General features: G+C 37.4%; 1 protein-coding gene and 1 pseudogene across 6 annotated transcripts in view; one reads left to right on the plus strand and one right to left on the minus strand.

Annotated features, from left to right (window-relative positions):
• ARHGAP15 (Rho GTPase activating protein 15) overlaps nucleotides 1-25,020 on the plus strand; it is a 638,954-nt gene that overhangs the window by 493,983 nt on the left and 119,951 nt on the right. For all 6 annotated transcript variants that reach the window (XM_055261923.2, XM_055261924.2, XM_063631362.1 and 3 more), the window contains one exon: nucleotides 6,168-6,302. In XM_055261923.2, the coding sequence (XP_055117898.1) occupies nucleotides 6,168-6,302 (135 nt within the window). The remainder of the gene's footprint in view (nucleotides 1-6,167; nucleotides 6,303-25,020) is intronic.
• On the minus strand, nucleotides 18,274-18,392 carry LOC129472778 (uncharacterized; annotated as a pseudogene).

Genomic DNA, 25,020 nt, shown 5'->3' on the forward strand with positions numbered 1-25,020 from the left:
CCTGAATGAAGTCTCATGTTACAGCCAAGGTGTGGAAGGAGGAGTTTTAGCCGGTGCAGCACAGAAAGATGCTACTTTTGGCACAGGGTGACATCACCATGTTTGAGAATGCAGAACCTCTCTAATCCACCAGAAATCAGACCGAACCATCACTTTCAGGAGCCAGCACAGCAAGAAAAGTTGAGCTAGTTGAGTGATTCAACCAACTTCCTTTTGATCCATTCCTTTACATGCTAAACTAAAAATCTATATCCTTATAAACAGTGTCATCTTATCCACATTAATATCTAATCTTTCAATTTGATTTTAGGGCCAAACATATTATGTTTTGGATCGATCATCCCTCTGACATCTCTTTCATTTGGGATGTGACTTTCATGTACCTAGCAGGCCTTTTAGATAAGGGATCCAAATGGTCATCTGTGCCGGAAGCAGGGACATCATCCTTTATGAGAGTTTCATAGTGTAACAAGTTCTTTTCACTGTATTAATGAGATCAGGGCTATTCTCTCTATATCCTGGGAAAGCTAGGGTGTCTTTTCCTCTTTTTAAAATTGCGACAATAAAATAAAAGTTGGAAAGAGGTTTTAAAAGTGCTGTGAAAACTATTACAAGGTAAACAAGCACTTGTTTTTCCAACACATGAAGAAGATTTTCTTTCTTGACTCAGTTACTCTTCTATTCTGGATAGTCCAAGTACAAGCACATTTCAAAAAAGACTAGGTTAAAACAGGTTGAGTCTAGTTAAAATTGGACCTGATATCACAACTGCTGGTTATATATACCAATATCTACAGAGCAATAGATCATACAAGAGGAAAGGGGTAAACTCGTTTTTTTTTTTTTCCCTTTGAGACAGAGTCTCACTCCGTCACCGAGGCGGATGGAGTGTAGTGGTGTGGTCTTGGCTCACTGCAACCTCTACCTCCCAATTCTCCTGCCTCAGCCTCCTGAGTAGCTGAGATTACAGGCATGCCACCATGCCTGGCTACTTTTTGTTATTTATTTATTTTTTTTACCATGTTGGCCAGGCTGGTCTCAAACTTCTGGCCTCAGGTGATCTGCCCACCTCAGCCTCCCAAAGTGCTGGTATTACAGGCATGAGCCACTATACCCGGACAGTAATTAAACTCTTAATGATATTTAAATGCTCCTTTTTCCTTAGAAACTACCATTGACCTACTATGGCTATCAAAGGTTCATCTTTCAGTTCTTTTTAAGAAAAATTATTCCTAATGGCTACTGTCAATTTTTGTCTTTCAAATATATTTTTTAAAGCTTGATATAAATAAGTTTTTACTTAAAAGACACCCTAAAGACTCTTCAAGAAACAGCATTTCAAGATAACCTTGTTTGGGTACAACATTTAGGGTGTGTGTGTGTGTGTGTGTGTGTGATCTCATAAAAGTCACATGGTATTTTCGTTGTGGAGCTTAACCTATCTTTAATTCTGTTTATATGCTTTAAGGCAAAACCATAACCAAAATGAATTTAAGATAACCTAATTAGAGGGCCAGGAGAAACCAGCACAGATTAAATGGATTGTGTGACATGGTGATTCAATGAGACTTCTTCCTAGGATTGGACTATAACATGTGATATGGTTTGGCTGTGTCCCCACCCAGATGTCATGTTGAATTGTGTTGAATTGTAATCCCCAATGTTGGGGGAGGGACCTGGTGGGAGGTGATTGGATCGTGGAGATGGATATCCCTCTTGCTGTCCTCATGATAGTAAGTTCTCACAAGATCTGGCTGTTTAAAAGTGTATAGCACTTTTCCTTTCTCCACTCCTCTCTGCTGCTGGACATGTGAAGATGTGCTTGCTTCCCCTTCACCTTCTCCCATGATTGGAAGTTTACTGAGGCCTCCCCAGTTATTCTTCTGTACAGCCTGCAGAACCGTGAGCCAATTAAACCTCTTTTCTTTGTAAATTAACCAGGCCCAGGTAGTTCTTTATAGCAATGTAGTTTTTGTGATCCCATTCAAGAAACTGCATCACACTGAGATAAATCCTTTAAAACAACCAAGCTGGCTTACAATGTTTGTTCAATGTTTCAGTTGCCTTAGTCCCTTTTTTATTTTACCATTTTGGCCTTTACTCACCTGCCTCATTCTGGTGACATATTGGATATGTTTGATTCCTTATGCTTTCAAATGTTTTTCAGATACATTTTCCCATTTGATACCAACAATTATCCTTCTATCTTCATTTTACAAATAAATAAATAAATAGATAGATAGATATACAATGAGTTAGTGGCAAATCCAGTCCTGGAATGGGTGTTTCATGTGGTCTTTTTCCCACTCTATCATATTTCCTCTTCACTCCCTTGCTACCTAACAATTTGCTCCATCTCTGCCCATTTCCTAATGCAGTTGCTTCTTATTACCAATTTGTTTTGTATCTGTTTATATAAGAATCTGTGCCTTCCACAAGTCTGTAATTACCAAAGATGAGAGTCAGTTTACAGGTAAAAGCATAGCCTCAAGTAAGACATTTAAGGATAAAATGTAAAAATTACAATCTTGACATAATAGTCAATCGACTACCATTTGCAATTACTGTTTATTTGCTTTTTCCCTTTCTGCTTCTGCCAGCCAAGATTAAGTCTGAACACAGTGATTTTAAACATAGTGGGGGCTTACTGGCTCTTTATCCTGGCTTCATCACTTGGCAGCCATGGGAAAATTGTTTAATCTACCTATGCCTCACTTTCCCTATCTGTAAAATGGACATGATGATAACAATAGCATCTTCCTCATTCCTTGCTGAAAGCATTAAATTAAATAATGAATGTAGAGTGCATAGCACAGTCCCTGGCACAGTGTAAGCTCTAAGTAATTGTTGGTTATCGCTTTTGTTGCAAAGTACCCTGAACGAGCTCATATGGATTTTGTTCTATAAAAAGTTATGATTTTGTCAAGAATAATTACCAACTCTTAAGTTCATATTAAGGAAATATCAATATGTGTGTATCTAATTTTCTAGTTCCCTGCCCACCTACGGTAGACTTCATAAATCTTTGTTGAGTTACTTCTATAGACACTTATGGACTTCACTACAGTGGCTCTCAACCAAGAATAATTTTGCACCATGGGGAGATACATGGCAATCTCTAGACACAATTTTTATCATCCCCACTGGGAAATGCTACTGGCCTCTGTTAGATAAAGGTCAGGGATACTGCTAAACATACTAGAATGTATAAGACAGTCCCCACCACAAAGAATTTTCCAGCCCCAAATGTCAATAGTGTGGCGCTTTTGAGAAACTCGACTCTATTAGAAAAGGGAAAAGTATAAGACATCATCACTGTGTAGAATCTAGTTAGAAAATGCTTATCAAATAATGCAAACATATTTGTAATAACGCCTGTTAACACCAGGATAGGGTTATGGTTAGTTCAGCTTGAGGACTGGTTGGCTTCCTGAGAAGGCATACTATATGGACATAACTTCATGTTTAGATAAACTACAGCGGCCTTGCAAAATTTACCTTAACATCATCTGGTTTACAAGGGATCTTAACCTTGGTTGATTATGAAAACTTGATATAAAAATTAGTATTATATTTCAAAATACTCTTTCCAACTATTTGCCGTATTGCCTATTTAAGCTACTTGCTGAAGGGCTACAAATTATTATTTCTTTAAATGGAAACTACATAGGAATCTATAGTAGGAATGTTGGTTTAAGGGACACAGTTAATATTATATGGTATTTTAAGTAGATATAATCAAATGGTATCTATTCATTGGTAAATTTTCTTTATATATCACTATATTCAATTCTCATGTTCATTTGAATTAACTGACATTAATGTGGAGATGAGTAATATTAATGCTGTTTTCCTTTGGTTAAGCCATTATTTGTTGCTGCTGTTGTTGTTTCCTTGCTCAAGTTAAAATCATTCTCTTTTTTACCTGCTGAACACTTTCCTTTAGCAATTTCAAACTTGTGCACCAAAATGGCATTTTGTGTTGGACTTTTCTGATAAATTTTTGGTAGAGATAGTTTGTGTGTGTGTGTGTGTGTGTGTGTGTGTGTGTTTGTGTGTGTGTGTTTAGGTTTCCACTTAAAGTTCAGTGCCAAAGCTACAGTACTTATACATTTTCTAAATGTGTTTTAAGCAATAAGTTGTACAACATTTTTAGAACATGTGTTAAGCTATTTCTCTAAGAATGAAGCTCTTAACAAAACATAAGCACTCTGCATGAGATCTTAGCAGCAAAGTGCTTAAAAGATAAAGTAAGAATTGGTACCATGGGAAGAACACCAGCTGTAGAGCACACAGGTCCATTATGAGAAGTATGGTAGTGGGTAGGGAGAAAATGATTTAATCAGGAGTAAAACCAATTTTATTATAAGGGCACGCAGGGGGTGTGGCACCATAGTGAGAGGGACATTTCAAAATATCTGACAGATTTCAACAATGTGAAAACCCCGTTCTTTAAAGTGACAGTAAACCCCATCAGGTCTCCCTTTTTGATGCTATTGTTAACAGTTGACTGTTTAAAGCTGGCCTGCTAAGATGCTGTTGGCCTATTTCAATAGTGTGTAGCCAAATAAAAGACTAATTGTTGAAATACAGTCAATCAAAAATGATTGCAGGGCAGAAAGAAGGTCTCCTCTGCTGATTTTGTTGTGGATCATATTATTGTGTTATGACTGAGGTAGGAATGAAGACTGGAAGGGAAGATTAGCCCATCTGAAATAAACAGATTCACCTTCATGTCTTCTCTTTGCAAACACACTGTCGAGCAGGAACACCGCTTACTATAAGCCTCAGAAACAATCGTTCATTTATTTAAAAAAAAAAAAAAAGATCTGCTGAAGATTTGGGCTAATATTTTTAAAAGGACGTGAACAATATTAGCAAAACGGCCCATGCAGAGAATCCCTACAGTGACAATTCTCAGCTTTTCTTATATTTTGGTGCAAAATGCTCCTCTGCATTCATAAAACTGACATCCAAGGGACATGTGAATGTGAGCCCAAGACATCAGTAAAGAAACAAATTTTCAGTTGACCAAATACCTCAGCGCTTGCCAGGATTCTCAGCTTTTCAGTTAACCCCCGGATTGTCTAAAGTGATTAGTTTAAGTTTTCATGAGGCCCAGAATCCAAAACCTTTTCCATGTTACACGTTTAGAAAGACAAATCGTCTGGCTCGACAGCAGTGCCTTTGTACCTTGCTTCCCTTTCATTTTATGTCAAGATGTCCCTTTCAGACATGAATGCATCCACTTCTTGGGTGAGACTAATTCCAGACATTCATATTGAGGGTGAAAATGACAAAATTAATTGCCCAGCACACTTTATTTCTACTAAAACCTTCATTTTGGCATTTGCTTTCTTTAATATTTCAACATCTCCACTCACTCAAGCTTCCCAAGCAAATATTTCTGTTGTTTCTAAAGAGTTGGTAAGCACTTGTGGTTTGTCTTTAGTGTGTTATCATTTTTGACAGCTTTGCATAGCCTACGTAGGCCAACAGGGGTCTGTCTAATATTGTCGCTGGGCATATTTTCCTCACTGAAATGAGAACTAAAAAAAAAAAAAGATTTTGAAGCAGTAAGAAAAGAATTAATATCCTTTCTCACTCAGTATTCTATTCCTTGCTGACTTTATATTCAGGCAAAAAAAGGGAAAAAGTGTTACCCATTATTCCCTTGTACATAGCAAGGCTAACACATGTAAAGCAATAACTCATTTTTCTATTGCCATGTTTAGCATATGTCTCCTGTTGGCTCAGCAAGGCCTTTAGGCTGGTCCCTTGAGCCGGCCATCATTGGCAACTCTTAGCCCCTCGGCCTCAAAACCAAATAGCTTTGAATCATGTTGAGCTGTGATGCTAATTTTCATACTGATGCATTATAACTGATGCATTATGGGAATAAATGTATCTGACATACTGTGTCAATGGCACTGTCTCTTTGTGTCTCTTGTTTTTTTGTTAGCTGCATTCCTACAGATGGTATTCCATTGAAAATGTTCCCTTCCTACGGAAAGAGGGAGGAAAAAAAAATGCACAGCACCAAACCTCTAGGTGCAGAAGGCTGTTAACGGTTGCTGATGATAGTAGGCAAACATTAACATAATAATTAGTGTCTTGTAATTGTTTCATTAAAACCAGTTGTTCCATTTCTCCTCGTGTTTTCCCAGAAGAGAAGCTGAATTTGGACGACAGCCAGTGGGAGGACATCCACGTTGTCACCGGAGCACTGAAGATGTTTTTCCGGGAGCTGCCTGAGCCGCTCTTCCCTTACAGTTTCTTTGAGCGGTTTGTGGAAGCGATCAGTAAGTACCTCACAGAAAAGGGCAGGTGGTGGAATAAGCTGACATCCTGGAATTCTTAAGGAAATAATAAGAATGATTATAATAATAATCATGGGGAACAGATAGTATCCCCGATGCTCCGTATCTTACGTTTTCGTTTTTGTGTTTTGATGGCTTGTTTTATTTCTGGCCCTGCAGTATTATCTGAGGTTGGTTTGTTTGTTTTAATTAGGAAAAAAAAATGACATCCTATTTAGGGTAGCCAATTTAACTAAGTGTCCTCAAATGAAATAGTGTCTCATCAAATCTGCTTTAAAGGGTTCACTGTGTGCACCCCTCGTCTCTGCCTTTATACTTTCAGAATTGCAATGAGTTTGAATACAAAGCGGTCTTGAAAAGAACCCTAAGTGAATTAAATATTACATTTCATGAAATATGTGTTAAATTATCAACTAAGACATCATGTTATCTTGGTTCACTCACCCTTCACCCACCAACACTAGTAAACAGCCATAATTTGCTTATGAGCTGCGTGATTATCAAATTAAGTAATGACAAGTTTCTTCTGTTAACTTGGTGACTTTGTAAGAGAGTGAGTTATATTACTAACCAGTAGTCATTGTACACTCCATGAAGCTTCCTTTTCTGTTTTTTTATTCATAAAACACACACACACACTTAAGTAAAAGTGAATAAATGAATGAATGAATCAATGGAAATCTTTTCCAAATGCAGGGGTACTTCTGCTATTAATCCTTGGAGAAGCAAATACTGGTACGTCTCTAAATTTAATATCTTAGGGTATGCTTACTGTAACCGTGACAGCTTGGAAAAAGTTTCCTGGCAAGCCAGCTGATTTAAGGAAGAAAAAGAAAGAAGAAAGAAAGGTAAAATTAAAAACCTTGCAAGCCTGGCAGGAGCTTAATTAAAATCATAACGAGACAAATCTCCAAGAAAAAAAAAAATGCTGTACTCGGGAGGTCTGATCTTGGATGGCTGGGTGTGCAGTGTTCCCATTAGCAAAAGCGGAGATTTAGGGGTTCTGTGAAAACAGCCCCTCAACATGCCCTCTAATTCTGTCACTCACAAAGCCTTCACCGTTGTTTAAAGCTCTGGCAAAATGGTACCAAGAAAAAGAAGAAATTTCTCTCCCAAGGTCTTTCTCTTGTTGCTTGCTCACAATTTCAGATTTTGTTGTTGTTATTGCTGCTGCTGTTGTTGTTGAATGTAGTAACAATACTCTAACTATGGGTTTTGAGTTGAGGCTGGAACTCTTATTCCTTGTCATGACTTCATCTCATGACCCCTCTACTTCAGAAGAACAATGTTTAATAGTTAAGCAGGCTCTCTTAACTTCATTTGAATAGGAGAAATAAAAAATAAACAAGCAGGCATTTCTATAACTGCTTTTTCTGATATTCTGTCTTGGAACACCCAAGCAACTTACAATGTTGGAACGGTGTTCTGGTAGGAAATTGGAGGGACTTTGTATTTGGATGCCTATTTCTGATTGTGTACATTTAAAGAAGTCATATAAATTTCACATCATCGTCTCCACATGTTCAAGTGAGGATGATCTCATTTGGAAACATACTTCGGTATGTGCTATTTAGGGGCTGTAACTAGGATATCCATCATTTAAGCTTCCTTTAGTTCACCTGATTCTAAAGATATTAGGAAAGGCATTTTCTTAGCTTAAGAGATATGGAAAGCAGGCCCTCCAAACCCACATGAGAGTATGTCCTTTGAATTTCTCTAAGGAGCAGGATCATCTCAGGGATATTCTAGACTTAAGTCCAAATTGTATAGAATTTCAGAAATATAGGCATGGTAAGAATGGAACATGGCAGAGTTGAGGCAGGCAGCAGATTATTGGGATTGATGGCTCTGGCAAGGGTTTCTGCCAATACCTATAAAATGGGTTATGGCGAGAATGAATAAGAAAGTGCCTAAGAAAGTCTTTTAAAAATGTAAGAGGGTGCACAAACAGTGCTAACAGTGTTTCTCCATATGAGGTTTGTTTGATAATGTAATTTGGAAGAGAAGAGAGAGGAGACTTCTTCCTTCAGTGTTCAACACAAGGAGAATCAAACTCAGTGTTAATGTGTCAGGAGATGGTTCCTGCTGGTGGGTTCTTGGTCTCGCTGACTTCAAGAATGGAGCCATAGACCTTCTAGGTGAGTGTTACAGCTCTTAAAGATGGCACAGACCCAGAGAGTGAGGGGTAGCAAGGTTTATTGGAAGAGTGAAAGGACAAAGCTTCCACAGCGTGGAAGGGGACCCAAGCGGGTTGCTGCTGCTGGCTGGGGTAGCCAGCTTTTATTCCCTTATTTGTCCCCTCCCATGTTCTGTTTCTGTCCTATCAGAATGCCCTTTTTTCAATCCTCCCCACAATTGGCTACTTTTAGAATCCTGGTGCACTTTACAGAGCACTGATTGGTGCATTTATAATCCCCTTGCTAGCTAGAGAGCACTGATTGGTGTAATTATAATCCCCTTGCTAGCTAGAGAGCACTGATTGGTGTAATTATAATCCCCTTGCTAGCTAGAGAGCACTGATTGGTGCGTTTTTACAATCCTCTTGTAAGACAGAAAAGTTCTCCAAGTCCCCACTCGACCCAGGAATTCCAGCTGGCTTCACCTCTCATTATGATCTGAAAGTTTGTGTCCCATCAAAATGTGTATGTTGAAGTTCTCACCCCCAAGGTGATGGTATTAAGAGATGGGGGGCTTTAGATGGAGATTAGGTCATTAGGGCAGAGCCTTCATGAGTGGGGTTAGTGGCCTTATAAAAGAAGCTCAAGAGAAACCTGTATCTTCTTCCACCATGTGATGGCACAACTAGAAGTTGCCATCTATTAGCCAGAGAGTAGGCCCTCACCAATACATTAAATCTGCTGTCAACTTGGTTTCATACTTCCAAGACTCCAGAACAGTGAGAAGGAAATTTGTGTTGTTTATAAATTGCCAAATTTGTGGCATTTTTTATAGTAGGCCAAATGGACTAAGACACTCAGCAACCTTGCTTCAACTCAAAACAGAATAGCAGAATGTCATTATTTTTTAATATGTAAAATGGAGGGATCAACCAACAGGGTAATGGGGCTGAGAAATATGATGTTGGACAGAGACGTACATTTACTAACCCATGTATTTTTGATATAACCTTGAAGCTAGTCCTTGTGTTCTAAACCTAGGAAAAACTCTAGGTTGTAATTCATATTTAAATATTCTTAAGCAATGATAGAATGGCCACCTAGTTCCTTGGCAATGGTAAAAACCACACCAGAGGAAATAGTTTCTCTCCATGTGTACCAATTGTACTAAAAAGTCTTTCAAAATTTTAAGAACATTTATACCCCATCACAGGGCTTTATCATAGCTTACATAGCCTCTTGTAAAAATCTATACAGTGAGAAACTCAACAGATCCACTCACAAGTTTTCGGCTTTATACGGAAAGGGACCAACCAGGTAAAGTAAATTCACAGGAGAGGATGAATTGAGGACAAAGAGGCTGGGTCTGGGCCTCTTTGTCCTCAGATCCTAGTCCTTCCCTTTTATTCTCTGTACCATAGGGGGGTTGGTCCTAGCCAGCTATATTTTGCAGATTCTCTTTTTGTTAGTGGTGTTTTATCTTTCAACTTTTATTTTAGAATAAGAAGGTACATGTGCAGGTTTGTTACCTGGGTATACTGCGTGATGCTGAGGTTTGGGGTACAAATAATGCCATCACCCAGGTATAGAGCATGCTACCCAACAGTTTTTCAACTCTTGCTCACCTCCCTCCCTCTCCCATCTAGTTGTCCCCAGTGTCTATTGTTGCCATCTTTATGTCCATGTGTACCCCGTGTTTAGCTCCCACTTATAAGAACATGGGGTATTTGGTTTTCTGTCTCTGCATTAATTTGCTTAGGATAATGGCCTCCAGCTGTATCCATGTTGCTCCACAGGACGTGATTTCATTGTTTTTTATGGCTGTGTAGTATTCTGTGTGTATGTACCACATTTTCTTTATCCAGTCCACCATCACTGGGCACCTAGGTTGATTCCATATCTTTGCTATTGTGAATAGTGCTGCGATGAACATTCAAGTGCTTGTGTCTTTTTGGTGGAACGATTTGTGTGCTTTTGGATATATACCCAGTAATGGGATTGCTGGGCCCAGTGGTAGCTCCGTTTTAAGTTCTTTGAGAAATCTCCAAACTTACATGTGCCCTTGAGATGCTGTTGCACCCGGTCAAAGCCACTGAAAGGAGATAGCAGAAAGAGAGAGAAGACAAAGGCCAGCAGTTCATGAGTTTATCCCCAACCCGTTCACCCTTGCCACCCATCTACCTCAGGTAGCTTTTCAGCCTGAGGCTCCTTCCCTTTTACAGCTTCAGCTTTGACCAGACAGGGCCTGTCTGGTTTCAGCTCCCATCTGGTGACACAGACTCTCCTTTCTTTGCTTTCCCAGCCTGGAGAAGGTAGTGGCTTCCTGGTGTGTCTACTTTCTTGGTTACTCCATTCTTCTTTATCTGGTTCTCAGCTGCTTCTTTATACGGGTAACCAATACTCTGCATCCAATTAATTCCCTCTGTTGGTGTAAATACTTAAAATGGTTTCTGTTTTTTGGTTACACACAAGTAAAACATCGTGTCAGTTGATGTCATGGTACATGTTGTCATAACATTATCTCCCTTTTCTCTTTTATTACTCCCAAGCCCAGTTTGTGAAGAGTTAACATTTATTATTTGGCCCCAGATTGAGAGATCTGTTACTCTTTCATTGAAGAGTTAAAAGGTGGTTAGACCAAACGGAATTTTGCATCCAACTGGAATACTGTGCATCTGAGGAGAAAATGCTATTTCTAGTACAAGCAATTAATGACCACTGGTGCAGTCTGAATTACTTTAATTTTTATTATGTGTTTGAAAGTTATCAAATAGTCCAAGAAGAGTGAACAGAAGGCATTTACTTTTTAAAATAACTTCTTTTTGGACCAAAAAAAAACCCCATTAATATCATAAGACCCTGCCATTGCCATAGTAATCCCTTGTCTGATAATACTCATTGGGGTAACAAAAACACTAGGGATTGTTTTATATCTCAGAATCCAAGTACAGCAGCTATTGATCTGAAATTCTATACTTGAGGTCAATCCAATTGGGTCACCTGCAGGTTATTTCATGCGGATTTAACCCACTGACTGCAAGGACTTAATTCCCTGGAAATGACTTGTGCTGAAGGCATTATTAGTACTGTAAATGTGAACTCAGTAGAAAAGCACAGCCAGGGAGTTTTATGATAGGTGATGCAATCTTGTGGCTAGAGGCCTGCAGGGGTCCAGACATTTCCAGTAGATCTAAATCCTAGGAAATGTACTAACTTTACCACTGTTCCCATCTTTTTCTTCTGGTAACTCTACAGATCCCAAGAAAAAAGACAACAAGCAATGTTTTTTCTGTTTTAATGTCTGCATTTTTCCAAAGTTCCTGAAAAAGAGAAAGGGAGGAGAAAAACCCATTGGCATTTCTAATAATTGTCTCATGTAATTCTCAAAATAAGAAAGCAGAAGATATTGGAGAAATGGAAAGATCATCTGCACAATAATTTCTAGCTCATAAAGTAGTTACTATGAGAATGAAATAGAACAGTATTTTCTTACTCCATGTTAGGCACTCAGTAAGCTATTTTAAAAGAAATTAGTTTTTAGAGGAGTTCTAAATGCACATAGCTCAAAAAACTAGACTTGGCATTCAAATACAAACATAAATTGTATCATTGTATATTGCCTTGAGCAATAGCTATTGCCAAGTATCTATATTTTATATCATCCCACAGAAGACCCATATGTCCTATGTCATCTTATGTAAGACTACAACCATTTTTTCTACATTTTAAAACCTGAGTTTAGAATTAAATTAATGGTCAGAAATTTCAGTATTGGAGTTTTAGGTTAGAAATAAAGTAGAACTTTCCAAGAGTGAGTGATATTTCAATGTTTAGTACTAGATATTAAAAGCATTCATGCCTTAAATGTTGACTTCTCTGGGTACATTTTAACCCTGCACTCTGATTTCTATGATCAGTTGTTCAACATCTCCTTTTGAAATTTATTTATATGTACACAATGTTACTTTTCTATTTCATATGGGTATTTTAATTTTATTAAGATTCTTATAATTATTTACTTGATCAAATTACAATATTCAACAAACAAAATCTTACAGAAGAAGTTAGGATGAAAAGCAATGAATTGGGCCCTATCACATCATATCCCCTGACCTACTCGTGAGAGGAAACCTCATTTAATGATTTTAATTTTTATCTCTTCTGGTTACTTTCACAACTCTAGATAATATCTCTACTTTTGATTTATCAACTGTGGATAATATCTGTTACCTAATATTGTTTCATTCTACTCCACTTCTTTTAGTATATTGTAGCCATATATTATAATTGCAAGCTAAATAATATGCCTAAACCTCTTTTTCTTGTTTCATCAACATTCAACAATATCTGCTAACTCTTCCATTCATAAGGTGAGCATGTACTTTTTCCCACCCTTTCTTAATCTTTCTATAGTTTATTTTTAATTTTTAATAATTGAGGATTTTTTTTCTAGTTCTACTGAGGTATAATTGGCATACAATGAACTGCATGTTTTAAAAGCATAACTTTGATAAGTTTTGACAAATGTATGCACCACAACCAGGATAAAGAACATCTCTATTATCCCCAAAAGTTTCCTCTTAATCCTTGGCAATCCTCTTTCCTTCCCCTTTCCACCCGCCCTGCACTCCCATCCCAAGGCACCGCTGATCTGCTTTCTGTCACTATCGATATATTTACATTTTCTAGATTTTTTTCTAGAATTTTATATAAATGGAATCATACAGTATGCACTCTTTTGGGGGAGAGGCTTTTTTTCATTCAACATAATTATTTTGAGACTTATCCATGTCATATTAAGAGTTCATTTTTCGTTAATGGGTAATATTTCATTATTTGAATATAACACAATTTGTTTATTTGTTGATGGATATTCGGGTTGTTTCTAGTCTTTGATTGTTACAAATGAAGCATTTACAAATCTGTGAACATTTATATACAAAGTTTTGTATGGACAAATGCTTTTAGTCTTCCTGGTGATACTTAGAAGTGGAGAGCTGGTTCATATGGTAGGTATATATGAACTTTTTAAGAAATTGCTAAGCTGTTTTCCAAAGTCATTGAGCCATTTTTCAATTCCTGTCAACAGTGTATGAGAGTTCCAGTTTCCCCACATCCTCAGCAACACTTGGTGTGGTCAGTGTTTTTAATTTTAGCCATTCTATGTGTGAAGTGGTATCCTGTGGTTTAATTTGCATTTCACTAAAGATTAATGACGCTAAGCATCTTTTCATGTGCTTATTGGCCATTCCATTATTTTCTGCAGTTAAGAAACCTTCTACTTTTTCAAAAAAATTGTCTATTTCTTTGCTATTGAGTTTCAAGAGTTCCTTATATATTCTTAATGTTAGTTCTTTATCAAATATATAACTTGCCAATATTTTCACCCATTCTATGGCTTTGTTTTCCTTCTTTTAACAGTGTTTTCAGAAGAGCAGACATTTTTAATTTTGATAAAGTCCAGTTTATCCATTTTGTCTTTTATGGATCTTGCTGTGCCTTCAGGTGGACTAATACCATTTTCTTCAACATCTGTTGTTAGTCTCAGCCAGTGAATTTTTTTTAATCTCAGGCATTGCAGTTATTATTTTTAGAAGTTTGCATTTTTAAATATATTCTGCCTTAAGGTGTCTAATTTTTCTCTAGCTGTTTTAGCTTTTATTATTTTAAATGATGCATAATTGTACATATTTACGGGGTAGAAGATGATGGTTTGATACATGTATACAGTGTGTAACAATCAAATCAGGGTATGTGAGCTGGCAGTTGTTGATTTGTTGAATTGTAAGTTTCCAAAGTTGCCCTTTGTATACAAAAATAACTTTTCCTCCCACTCCTGGGCAATGTTCCATACATTTTCCTTTATTAGAATGCAATCAATGCTAACTCCGTGATCAAAAGCAAATTTATGATTCCAGTACCATCTCTTTTGGTGTTTTTTTTCTGGCTTGACTAAGTAAATATATCTAATAGTAATATATAAAAACATATGAACATATATATTGTATTCACATATATATACACATATGAATGTATGTATGCATAGGACACAGAGATTAGGCAAGTCAGCGCTAAATTGAGATAGTAATGATGTTACATACAAGTCTTCAATTTAAAGGCCACAATCACACATGTCTTTGAAGAGAGTGTTTTTTAAATGCCTGTTTTTTAAAAATGATTAATTAAGGAGTAAAACAAGTTGTGAGAAATGGCACCCATAATATCAACTGAGCACCATTAAAATGCAGACTATTAGTCACCAAAAATAGAGATTATCCTATGCCTAGTCCTTAAACGGAACTCATATCCCTGTCTATACATCAGCCACACCATCGTCAGATAAAAATAATTTAAGTTAAATACATTGCCCTGTGGCAAAAAGTACCTATTGCATGTTCTAATGGTTTTTCCCCCACTATGGCCTTTATTCCATTTTGCCTTTAGAGTATAGTTTCAATAGGTAATTGTCGGTGGAAAAGCCAGTCAAGTATATTTGCAAATATTTTCTTTACTCTTGACTTTATCTTGCCCTTTGGTCAAACTATTTCTGATGCATCATCAACTCCATGATGACACTCTTTAGGAGAAAAGAAACAGAGCTTGCAAGGCACTTGACTAAAAATGGTTGCTAAACATGAAAGTATGATAGTGACAAATTGCCTTAAAACCAGAGAAAAAGCAGGGTGTAAAGGTTCATCACAAAGAAACCAGAGATGTAAAAATAATGCAGTATAAAAATATCCTCTATTGCAGCATTTCAAGGAAATTTGAAATTGAAACAAAGGTAAATTTTACAAAGACTTTTTTTAGTTTCCACTGCAAGCTAACATTCTCACAGACATGGTGAGTATTTTTGTTGTGGTTGCTTTTTAATGTGTGTGTGTGTGCAGGCATGCATGCATGGAAATTTTATGGCTAATGCCTAGCCTGTCTCTTAACTCATTCTAATTGTATTCATAATTAAATTGAAGAAAAATACTTGACTAGAGCCAAATGGCTTGCACAGGTGTCTTTTTGTAAGAATGGTTTAGTGCTAGATGATAAACAACTGGACCTCCATCTCCTTAATTTGGCTTAATGAAAAGCCCTTTATAAGTGAAACTAGAAGGCGATTCAGAATTAAGATTGGGCCTTGACTCAGAAATTAATTGAGTGGTAAGACATCAGCTCCATTAGAAAATGTGCTTGTCTTTTTGCTTTTCCTTAAAACTTTTATTTTATTTGCACTCCTTTCTTCCGTCTACTTAAGGTCACTTTTTCAAAGCAATAAACTCTTCAAGCTGAGCAACCAGCCAGGCAGCCTTCATGAGTCAGCTTTCCTAGCATCCTTACTTCTACTGAATAGAGCTGCTTTTAAAAAATTGATAACAAAATGCAAAATTTCTCCTCAAAACTTAGGTGGAAAGCAGTTATCTTGACCTATTCTTCTAATAGTGGAATTGAGTGGCTGGTTTTCACTGCCTGTTATCAACTTTACTGCATCAATAGATTGTAATAAAACTGAAGCTTGGGAGGCCTTCTACTCTACACTGAGGCTTCTGCCTCATTTCTTATGCTTTCCTTGACACCACATTGTGATCCCACTGATGAGTCTTCCAAAATATCTGCCCACTTACCCCCAACTCTGACTCAGGCCATCTCTAGGAGAATGGTCTCTCCTATTTCCCATATTTTTTTCTCTACCCAACCCAGCATGATTCTAGTTCTAAAATACAGGCAAACTGATATAACTGGCTTGCATTTCATTTTGAGAAAAATCCAAATTCCTTCCAAGGTCTTCAAAGTCCTTTATGATCTGGTCACCCACAAGCTCTCCAACTTCATCATTTACTGTTCCCTGCCTTGCCCATTGCATTCCAGCCCATTGGTACCCTGGCTCTTCTTTGAATACCCCAAGCACATTGAAGGTCTTTGACTGCTCCATCTGTCTACCGAACACACTGTCCCAGATTGCTACTCCCCTGTCAAGTCCTCAGGGAAGTCTACTCTCATCAGCTAAGCCAAAGTTTGTACCTGCACCACACACCACCACCTGTATTCAAATCCTGTCTCCACCATTTACTATGTAGACCTAGAGCAAATATTTAATCTCTCTAGGCCTTCATTTCCACATCTATAAAATGGAGGGAAAAGTTATATCTTCACCATGGCAATTGTAAAAAGAATTTCATGAAATGCACTTATTTACAGAGTCCCTGGCACACAGTATCAAGTTCACTGGTATTAGCATATTAGAATATAATCAGAGTGTCCTTTAGTTAACAGTCTCAGAGGACCTTGCTGTCCATATTCTCACTAATCTTTCCACTTCTCTGGAAAAGCCATTTCAAATTATTGTCTTAAAGTGGCCATCTTCATTCTGCTTTAATATTTTGCTTTGAGAATTTCACACGGCACCAAACATGTTTCATATGACAGGATATTCTCTTGCTTCATGACCCAGGGATCCCATTTCCTTCATCTCATGACATTTCTCCTTTGTTCTGCCAGCTGTTCTCAAGCCCAACCCCACTTGAATAATCCAAAACCTATCACTTTATTATAGAACTTACGCCTTCATCATAACCCAAATGCTATCCAGCTTCTCCGACCTGAGCTTGCCTTGCTTCAACTAAATATTAGCAAATCTGTGATGTTCACGGTGGCACCAGAAGAGCCAACTCCAAAGTGATGCCTTCTCTCAGTTGGGAAATTTGTAACATTGTAGATCCCAAAATGTTAAGAGTTATCAACTAAAATGTTCAAAGAGTTATCAGTTGAACACAGGGACAGACACACACACACACACTCATTCTCCAAACTGGAAATGTTTCGCTTTTTCTTTCAGTTGCCACACAATATTCTAGCTTTTTTTATTACTATTATTATACTTTAGGGTACATGTGCACAACATGCAGGTTTGTTACATATGTATCCATGTGCCGTGTTGGTTTGCTGCACCCATGAACTCGTCATTTAGCATTAGGTATATCTCCTAATGCTGTCCGTCCCCCCTCCCCCAACCCCACAACAGTCCCCAGAGTGTGATGTTCCCCTTCCTGTGTCCATGAGTTCTCATTGTTCAATTCCCACCTATGAGTGAGAACATGCGGTGTTTGGTTTTTTGTCCTTGCGATAGTTTACTGAGAATGATGTTTTCCAGTTTCATCCATGTCCCTACAAAGGACATGAACTCATCATTTTTTATGGCTGCATAGTATTCCATGGTGTATATGTGCCACATTTTCTTAATCCAGTCTATCGTTGTTGGACATTTGGGTTAGTTCCAAGTCTTTGCTATTGTGAATAGAGCCGCAACAAACATACGTGTGCATGTGTCTTTGTAGCAGCATGATTTATAATCCTTTGGGTATATACCCAGTAATGGGACGGCTGGGTCAAATGGTATTTCTAGTTCTAGGTTCCTGAGGAATCGCCACACTGACTTCCACAATGGTTGAACTAGTTTACAGTCCCACCAACAGTGTAAAAGTGTTCCTATTTCTCCACATCCTCTCCAGCACCTGTTGTTTCCTGACTTTTTAATGATGGCCATTCTAACTGGTGTGAGATGGTATCTCATTGTGGTTTTGATTTGCATTTCTCTGATGGCCAGTGATGATGAGCATTTTTTCATGTGTTTTTGGGCTGCATAAATGTCTTCTTTTGAGAAGTGTCTGTTCATGTCCTTCGTCCACTTTTTGATGGGGTTGTTTTTTTCTTGTAAATTTGTTTGAGTTCATTGTAGATTCTAGATATTAGCCCTTTGTCAGATAAGTAGGTTGCAAAAATTTTCTCCCATTCTGTAGGTTGCCTGTTCACTCTGATGGTAGTTTCTTTTGCTGTGCAGAAGCTCTTAAAAACGATGGTTAGATGCCACGTGGCAATGCCTTAACTGTATGCGTGTTGTCAGGCCCAAGGGCCTCTTCCATCCTTGTCAAGGGGAGTGCTAACCTTCTCTCCTTTCATACAACACAATATTCTAGCTTTGAAAGGCAGACTTTTTATTTTTTAATTATCTCAAAAGAACTTTCATATTTATTAAATTCTCAGGAGCTTTTTTTTTTTTTTTTAATTTTTTGTAGAGACAGGGTCTCACTATGTTGCCCAGGCTGGTCTCGAACTACCGGACTCAAGCAATCCTCCTGCCTCAGCACTCCAAAGTGCTGAGATTATAATCCCGAGTCACCATGCCCAGCCTTATGTGCTATTTCAAAGCCTGTTGTGGAATAAGAATGGATACTTTACCCGGTTCTCTTGTTTGCCCACATTCAGACATTCTCATTTGCTCAAGCACTTCTCCTTTCTCCAGCCCTCCTCTGTCAATAAAAGAATTTTCCTTAAATAGCTTCTAGGACTATCATAAGCGCCTTGAATTGTGGCTTTTCTTCATCTGGCTCATTCCTATTGCCCTGCAGAGTTAAACATTAGATATGATGGCTCCTGGAGTACTATAAATTTCCCGGGGGAATTCTGCTCACGTTGGACCAGTGGAATATCCACACTGAGAATTGCCATGTGGTTTAGAGAATGGAATTTTTCCCTAAGGATAGGCTCATACATTTTCTACCTACACTTTCTAAAGAGAAACATGGAAAACGAATACGCTATTGTAGAAAATAAGTAGTGGTGCTGGTTTAAGAGTAAAAGTAATATGTTTGGAAGGATGACAGCAGATGATATATATATATTTTTTAATCTATGAACTATAAAAAATTATATTGGATAATTATGAGTGTTTTCTTTCCGTTGGCTTATTTATAGTTTTCTATTTAAATGTGTAGTTCCTCCCACTTCCAACTATTTCATTACATATAACACCTTTATTTTTCAGAAATTGGAATTCTAAAAGATCAAATACCTGAAGCCTGAGTCCATGATTACTCTCTAGCCAGACAGTTAGTTCTTGGCCCTTTTCCTTTTTCTTCTCACCTTGAGTGTCCAGCAGGTGAAAGGTTGACCCTTTCCCATTTCCAGCCCATTCCTCTGCCAAGTAACGGATGGGCAGATCTAATTAGTGCCATCTGTCCCGCTAGTTGCAGGTGGTTACTGTCTTACAAAGAGATGAAAGCAACAATCTTTTAATCTTTTCTTCCAGGTCCCTAACTCTAGGCACAATGGTAACATTATTCTTTGACACCTTTTGTGTATTATTCTCTGAATATCTAATTGGCATCTAAGAAGAAACCATTACCTCATTTAAATATTCTTTGGAAATTTCCATGTGCTTATGTCATGTCATGAAAATGTTTTAGAAAAAGTCGTCAGGAAAAGAAGAATGATCCTGAACAAATATTAGACCCAGAAAGACTTCAGAAGCTCCTGTCTGTAAGCTTGGATTTGTGATGCTCAGCGCTTCTGCGAGCTGGGCCCCCTCAGTGCTCCACACCAAGGAGAAAGACAAGCCAGAGCACAACTAGAAAAACCACTTTGGTCAATGTCAGATTTCCAGCAGGATCTTTTTCTAACAAACAGCCCCTTAAATATTTTTAAAACACTTAAAGTGTAACCCGCAGAGCCTGTTCAGTGCTCTCCTTTCTTCCTCTGCACTTTCAATAATTTATCATGAATCAAAGTTTCCAGACCCTTCATCACCAAGATCACACTCCCTCAAATGTGCCCACCTAAGGTTTGGAAATTGTCTCAGTCAGATCAGGAAGCTATAGCAAAATACCAGAGACTGTGTGGCTTAAACAATGGAAATTTATTTCTCACAGTTCTGGAGGCTGGAAGTCCAAGATGAGGGCACCAGCATGGTCAGTTCCTGGTGAGGGCCCTTACCCTGGCTTGCAGATGGCCACCTTCTCAAATACAAGATCATTGCTTCCTCAAATACAAGAAAGAGGGGGCTCTGATCTTTCCCTCTTTCTGTAAGGGCACTAATCCTACCAGGAGAGCCCCACCCTCATGACCCTATCTAAACCTCGTTGCCCCCAAAGACCTTTCTCCAAATACCATCACAATGAGGGTTAGGGCTTCAACATATTAATTTTGGGGATGCATACATTCAGTGAATAAGAGAAATCATACTTCAGTGGACTGTTTTATTTGTACAACTTTATCAGTGCAGAATAAATCTTCCTCCTATATTCTCACAATATCTTCCTATTACTATGATAAAAGATTTGATTTTTTCCTTATAAATATTATACAATTGGGATCTGAAATTGAATTTATAGTCCAAGTTCTCACTTCTACCATATTCCTCAGATAAGTTTGTACACTTTTAAACTTTCATGCCGAAATGTGCACACCATCTTGTACCATGGTACAAGAGAATTTTCCATTAAGTTTTGCGTATTCAGAAGACTTATGTCACCTGAGTCTCATAACAACAGGAACTGGGACCAAAACCCAAGTTTTTAACTACAAATTCATTGTGCCTTCCTCCTGGTATTGTGATATTTACAAACCTCAGCAGTTTGTCTTCCAAGTCCATATTTACATCCTCAAATACATTCAAAACCATATAAGACAAACTGCAAGGCCATTTAAAACAATGGAGCCGTTAGAGATAAAAATTTAAAACATTTGGGGAGGAACTTCAAATACTGTGCCGATAAAAAAACTTAGAGACATTCCAAATTTACAAAGTGATTTGGACAACATTTAGAAAGAATTTGAATCACAAATACTATAAACTAAACTATTAGACTAGTGGGAATTTAAATAAACCCCGTAACTGTCCATATGATTACAATTCCAATTTCTAGTATACTTACCATACTTTTACTTACGTACAGCCAATTGTTATGTGTACATTTCACTATTTAAGGTTATTTTTATAATACTCCTTTGTGGTCAATATTATTCTTCCTGTTGTTTCCATTTGGGAAATTTAGACTAATCAATATTAAATAGCCTTCCTAAGGCTACCAGCTGGGAATTTGCAGAGCTAGAATTCGAACCCATAACTGGAAGATTCCAAAGCTGTTACTCTTAACCACACAACTATAGTTTTTGACTAATTTGAAAAGAAAAAATGATTACAAGTGTCTATTAATAAATGAGATAATTAGTAGATTTAGATGTAGTTCAGATAAAGACTTTATGTTGTTAAAAACTACAATGGGAGGAAACCAAACAGAACACAAATGAATTCCTCTGCTCATACACATGGTCTCAAAACCTCATTATTAAGACTTCCATCTTGACTATTCAATTTAAAACAAATTCAACATTTTTTAATTGCTTTCTGTATCCAAGGCAACATTACAGGTACTCGTTCTTGTGCCTGGGTCACTGGAAAAATTTTTAAAAATAAAATAAGCACCAGTGAAATTCAAACACACCTAGCAGATGGAAAAGGCTAAAGGATATGTAAATTTATTTGTAACAAACATTTAATTTATCTTTTAGGAATGTTAGCTAAGAGCACCTATTCTGTGCAAAATGCATCACTAGAAGAAAACAACAACAATCAAGGTAGAAAGAAGGCACTATGTCCTTATTACAATCCCCAGCAAATGAATTAGGAAATAATATTATAAAATTTCTTAGAACTTTCATCATATGTGTTATTTAATTAAAAGGTGAACCTGCAGCAAAGTGTCACTTCATCCCTCATGTCATGTGCTAGAAAAGTGTTTTCATGGAGTCTATAAGATAAATTCATTATTTCAACCCTCCATACCCACAATAAAAAGAGCTCAATTATAATTAAAATACTATGTCTACTCACATTCAGTGGTATTCCACTTTTTAAAAAATGTTTACGTCTTTGTTAAAACACAGCAAACTTATAGAACAAGACCCGCAGATCTTAATATTATGGTAAGAGTATTTTTAGTTGGGAAATTTTTTAAATAAAATTTGATCCCAGGCTTGTATATTTGTGACTCCTTTTTCTGGCAATTAATTGTAAATTTTCTCTACTGAGTTAAATACAAAACTGGGTGTAAGTTGTCTCGTGTCTAGGTACAGACCAATGAAAATATTGTTTTGTATCTGTTTATCTGACATAAACTTCTCTGGAGTAGGAGACCTGTCTTACTGATCTTTGTAGTTCTGGCACTAAATGAATTTTTAAAACAATGTGCTTTGTGGTGGTTGTTTCATGTCATTCCTCCCAGAACAATCCATAGTAGTTAGGAGCAATGATCTCAAACTACTGAAGTGGGGAATCAGAAGGAAGAGGGCGGCGAGAAGGTGAATGGCAGAGATGGAAACGATGCTTAATTCAATCCATTTTGTTGACAGTAAATTCAAGAATTAACTGCTTACATCTCTCCAAATGTTCCTATCTGCCTTCTGAGCTCTGTTATACAGCTACTACCAGAGGACTAGGTGGACTCTAGTATTCACATTTTCTACATGTCGAAGAAGTATTATTACTACTTAGTTTCCAGAAATTTCCTCTCAGTGGCTTAAAAGTTTATGAGAGAAAAAGGGAAAAATTAAATGAGCAAATCAAGTCTTTTGACCAGGCTAGTGAACTTTTGCAGTCTTCAAAGGGTTACCTGAACTTCTGCTAGTACAACTTGCCAGCCTTAAATGCAGAGCAATGGTGGAGAGAACAGTGAAACTGTACTATAAAAATAAATTACTGTCATGAATATTAAGCAACAAGAATATAATAAACATGACTGTTTGCATGATTCTGATTTATTGGTACTGATATGCTTATAAATTATGACACTAAGTGTTTATTCTAGTTGTTTCAGAATATGGGCCAAACAAAGCTGGGTGGACACTTCCTGCAGACCTGACCATCTGCCACCAAATTCCTACTTCATCGCTCCTGTCGTTGCGTTTCTTATGTCAGTGGCATCAGGGCCACGTGTGAACAACCAATTCCCTTTTAGTTCACTTTGCAGACTAAAGTAGGTTGCCTTTCCAGGACCTGGCGTGACAACCGTCATCATGAAGTTTGTGATGTCTTGCAGTGGAACACCTGCAGCTGCAAAGCATCCTGAAGGCTGTTCCAACTTACGCTGTTAAACAGTACTCACTTTGACATAAGAGGGTCCATTACTGTATTTATGAACCTCCTGGCACCAGATTGGGGATTTCCCAGTGCTAAGCAGCACTGCATTTTGCATACTTGCTTAGCGGTGGGTGCTCTGTAAAACTGGTGCTGAGAAGTTAAAGACCTAAAAAAAAAAAAAACAAAAAAAACACTGTGTGTGTGTTCGTATAGAGTATTTCAACTGCCATAAGATAACTACACAAGTAGCACTGTTGTTCTTTCTAATATCCACCGGTAAAAGTTATTAAGATTTGCCATCGGTTTTGACATTATTTGGAACCAGATATTTGTTCAACACGTGGCTAGAATAAGGTATCACATGAGAAAATAGCATTCTCCTGCTTCAGGTTTTTAGCTTTCATGTTACATCTCATCAAAGGTTACTTCAGGAGATTAATTATTTTAAAATTTTCTTTTCTCTAACGTTGGTGGAAACCTGCAAGGAAGATGGCCAGTAAATTTATAGTAAGCTTAACGAAAGATGCAATTTTCACACCGTAAAGTATGCTATAAGGGTAGAAGTTGGTGCTGCCTGTAAAGGACTATTTATGATATAAACTTAGCTGTAGATGAAATGCCAGTCAAAGTTCATGATGAGACGAGGCCTGTTACTGCTTTGAATCAGAACTCTTAGAAAATTTGTAGAAGGACTTTTGGCTATATTTAGCAAAAGCCTTTAAAATGTGCATGCATTGTACTGACAGTTATATATCTAGAAATTTACCTTAGGAAATTTTCAGAGATATGCACAAGGATGTATACAAACTTGCCCCTCAAAACGTTATTTATAATATTGAAAAATGTAGAAGTATGTGTACAAACTTAGGGAAGGTTAGATTATGGCCCATTTATATTATGAAATACTAAGCAGTTGGTAAATTGTGCTATAGAAAGCATTATTTCACAAGATAAAACACTAGTAAATATTAAGAGAATGTAAGTATGATATGGCGTGTATAGTATAAGCCTATTGTAAAATATGTTTGTAAATATTTATATGTAGAGAAAAGAATGAAAGGATTTACTTCAAAATATTAGGGAATGATTATACAGCCTTTTCTCTCTTTTTTGTTTTCCTGTGTTCTGCAAGTTTCTGCACTAAGTATATTTGTAGTGATTTTTTTATGTATAAGAAGAGGGTGAGTAGATAGTGTCGGAGGGGATTTCAGAATCAGTTGTTTGAAGGCTTCTCAAACCTGGCTTTTTGACCCGCCTCACCTTTGTGGAAACAGATTCCTGGACCCACCCAGATAGATGTTGATTCATTATGCCTAGGATAAGTTTCCAAAATGTTTTCTAAAAAAATAATGAGCAAACCCTCAGGTGATCCTAGCGGCAGTCACATTTGGGAACTATTGATTTTGGTTCTTTTTCCTTGGTGACATCACAGCACCTTGTCCAAGCCATGCTGTATGCTCCTCAAGGAGAGTAATGAAGAAGTAAGAGGTATATTCCCTGAACTAGAGAAGAACATACGAGCAAGTGTGATCTAGCAGCACAATGAATGATGAAGACAATAAATGCTCTACAGAAGGGAGAGACAAAAATGCAGTGTTTAGGAAGACTTTAAGAGTGTATGGAGTGTGGACAGCCAGCCAGGGAATGTTGGCTCCAGCCAAGCACTGACTCCAGCCCT

The sequence above is a fragment of the Symphalangus syndactylus genome, chromosome 22, assembly GCF_028878055.3.
Source record: "Symphalangus syndactylus isolate Jambi chromosome 22, NHGRI_mSymSyn1-v2.1_pri, whole genome shotgun sequence".
Lineage (NCBI taxonomy): Eukaryota > Metazoa > Chordata > Mammalia > Primates > Hylobatidae > Symphalangus > Symphalangus syndactylus.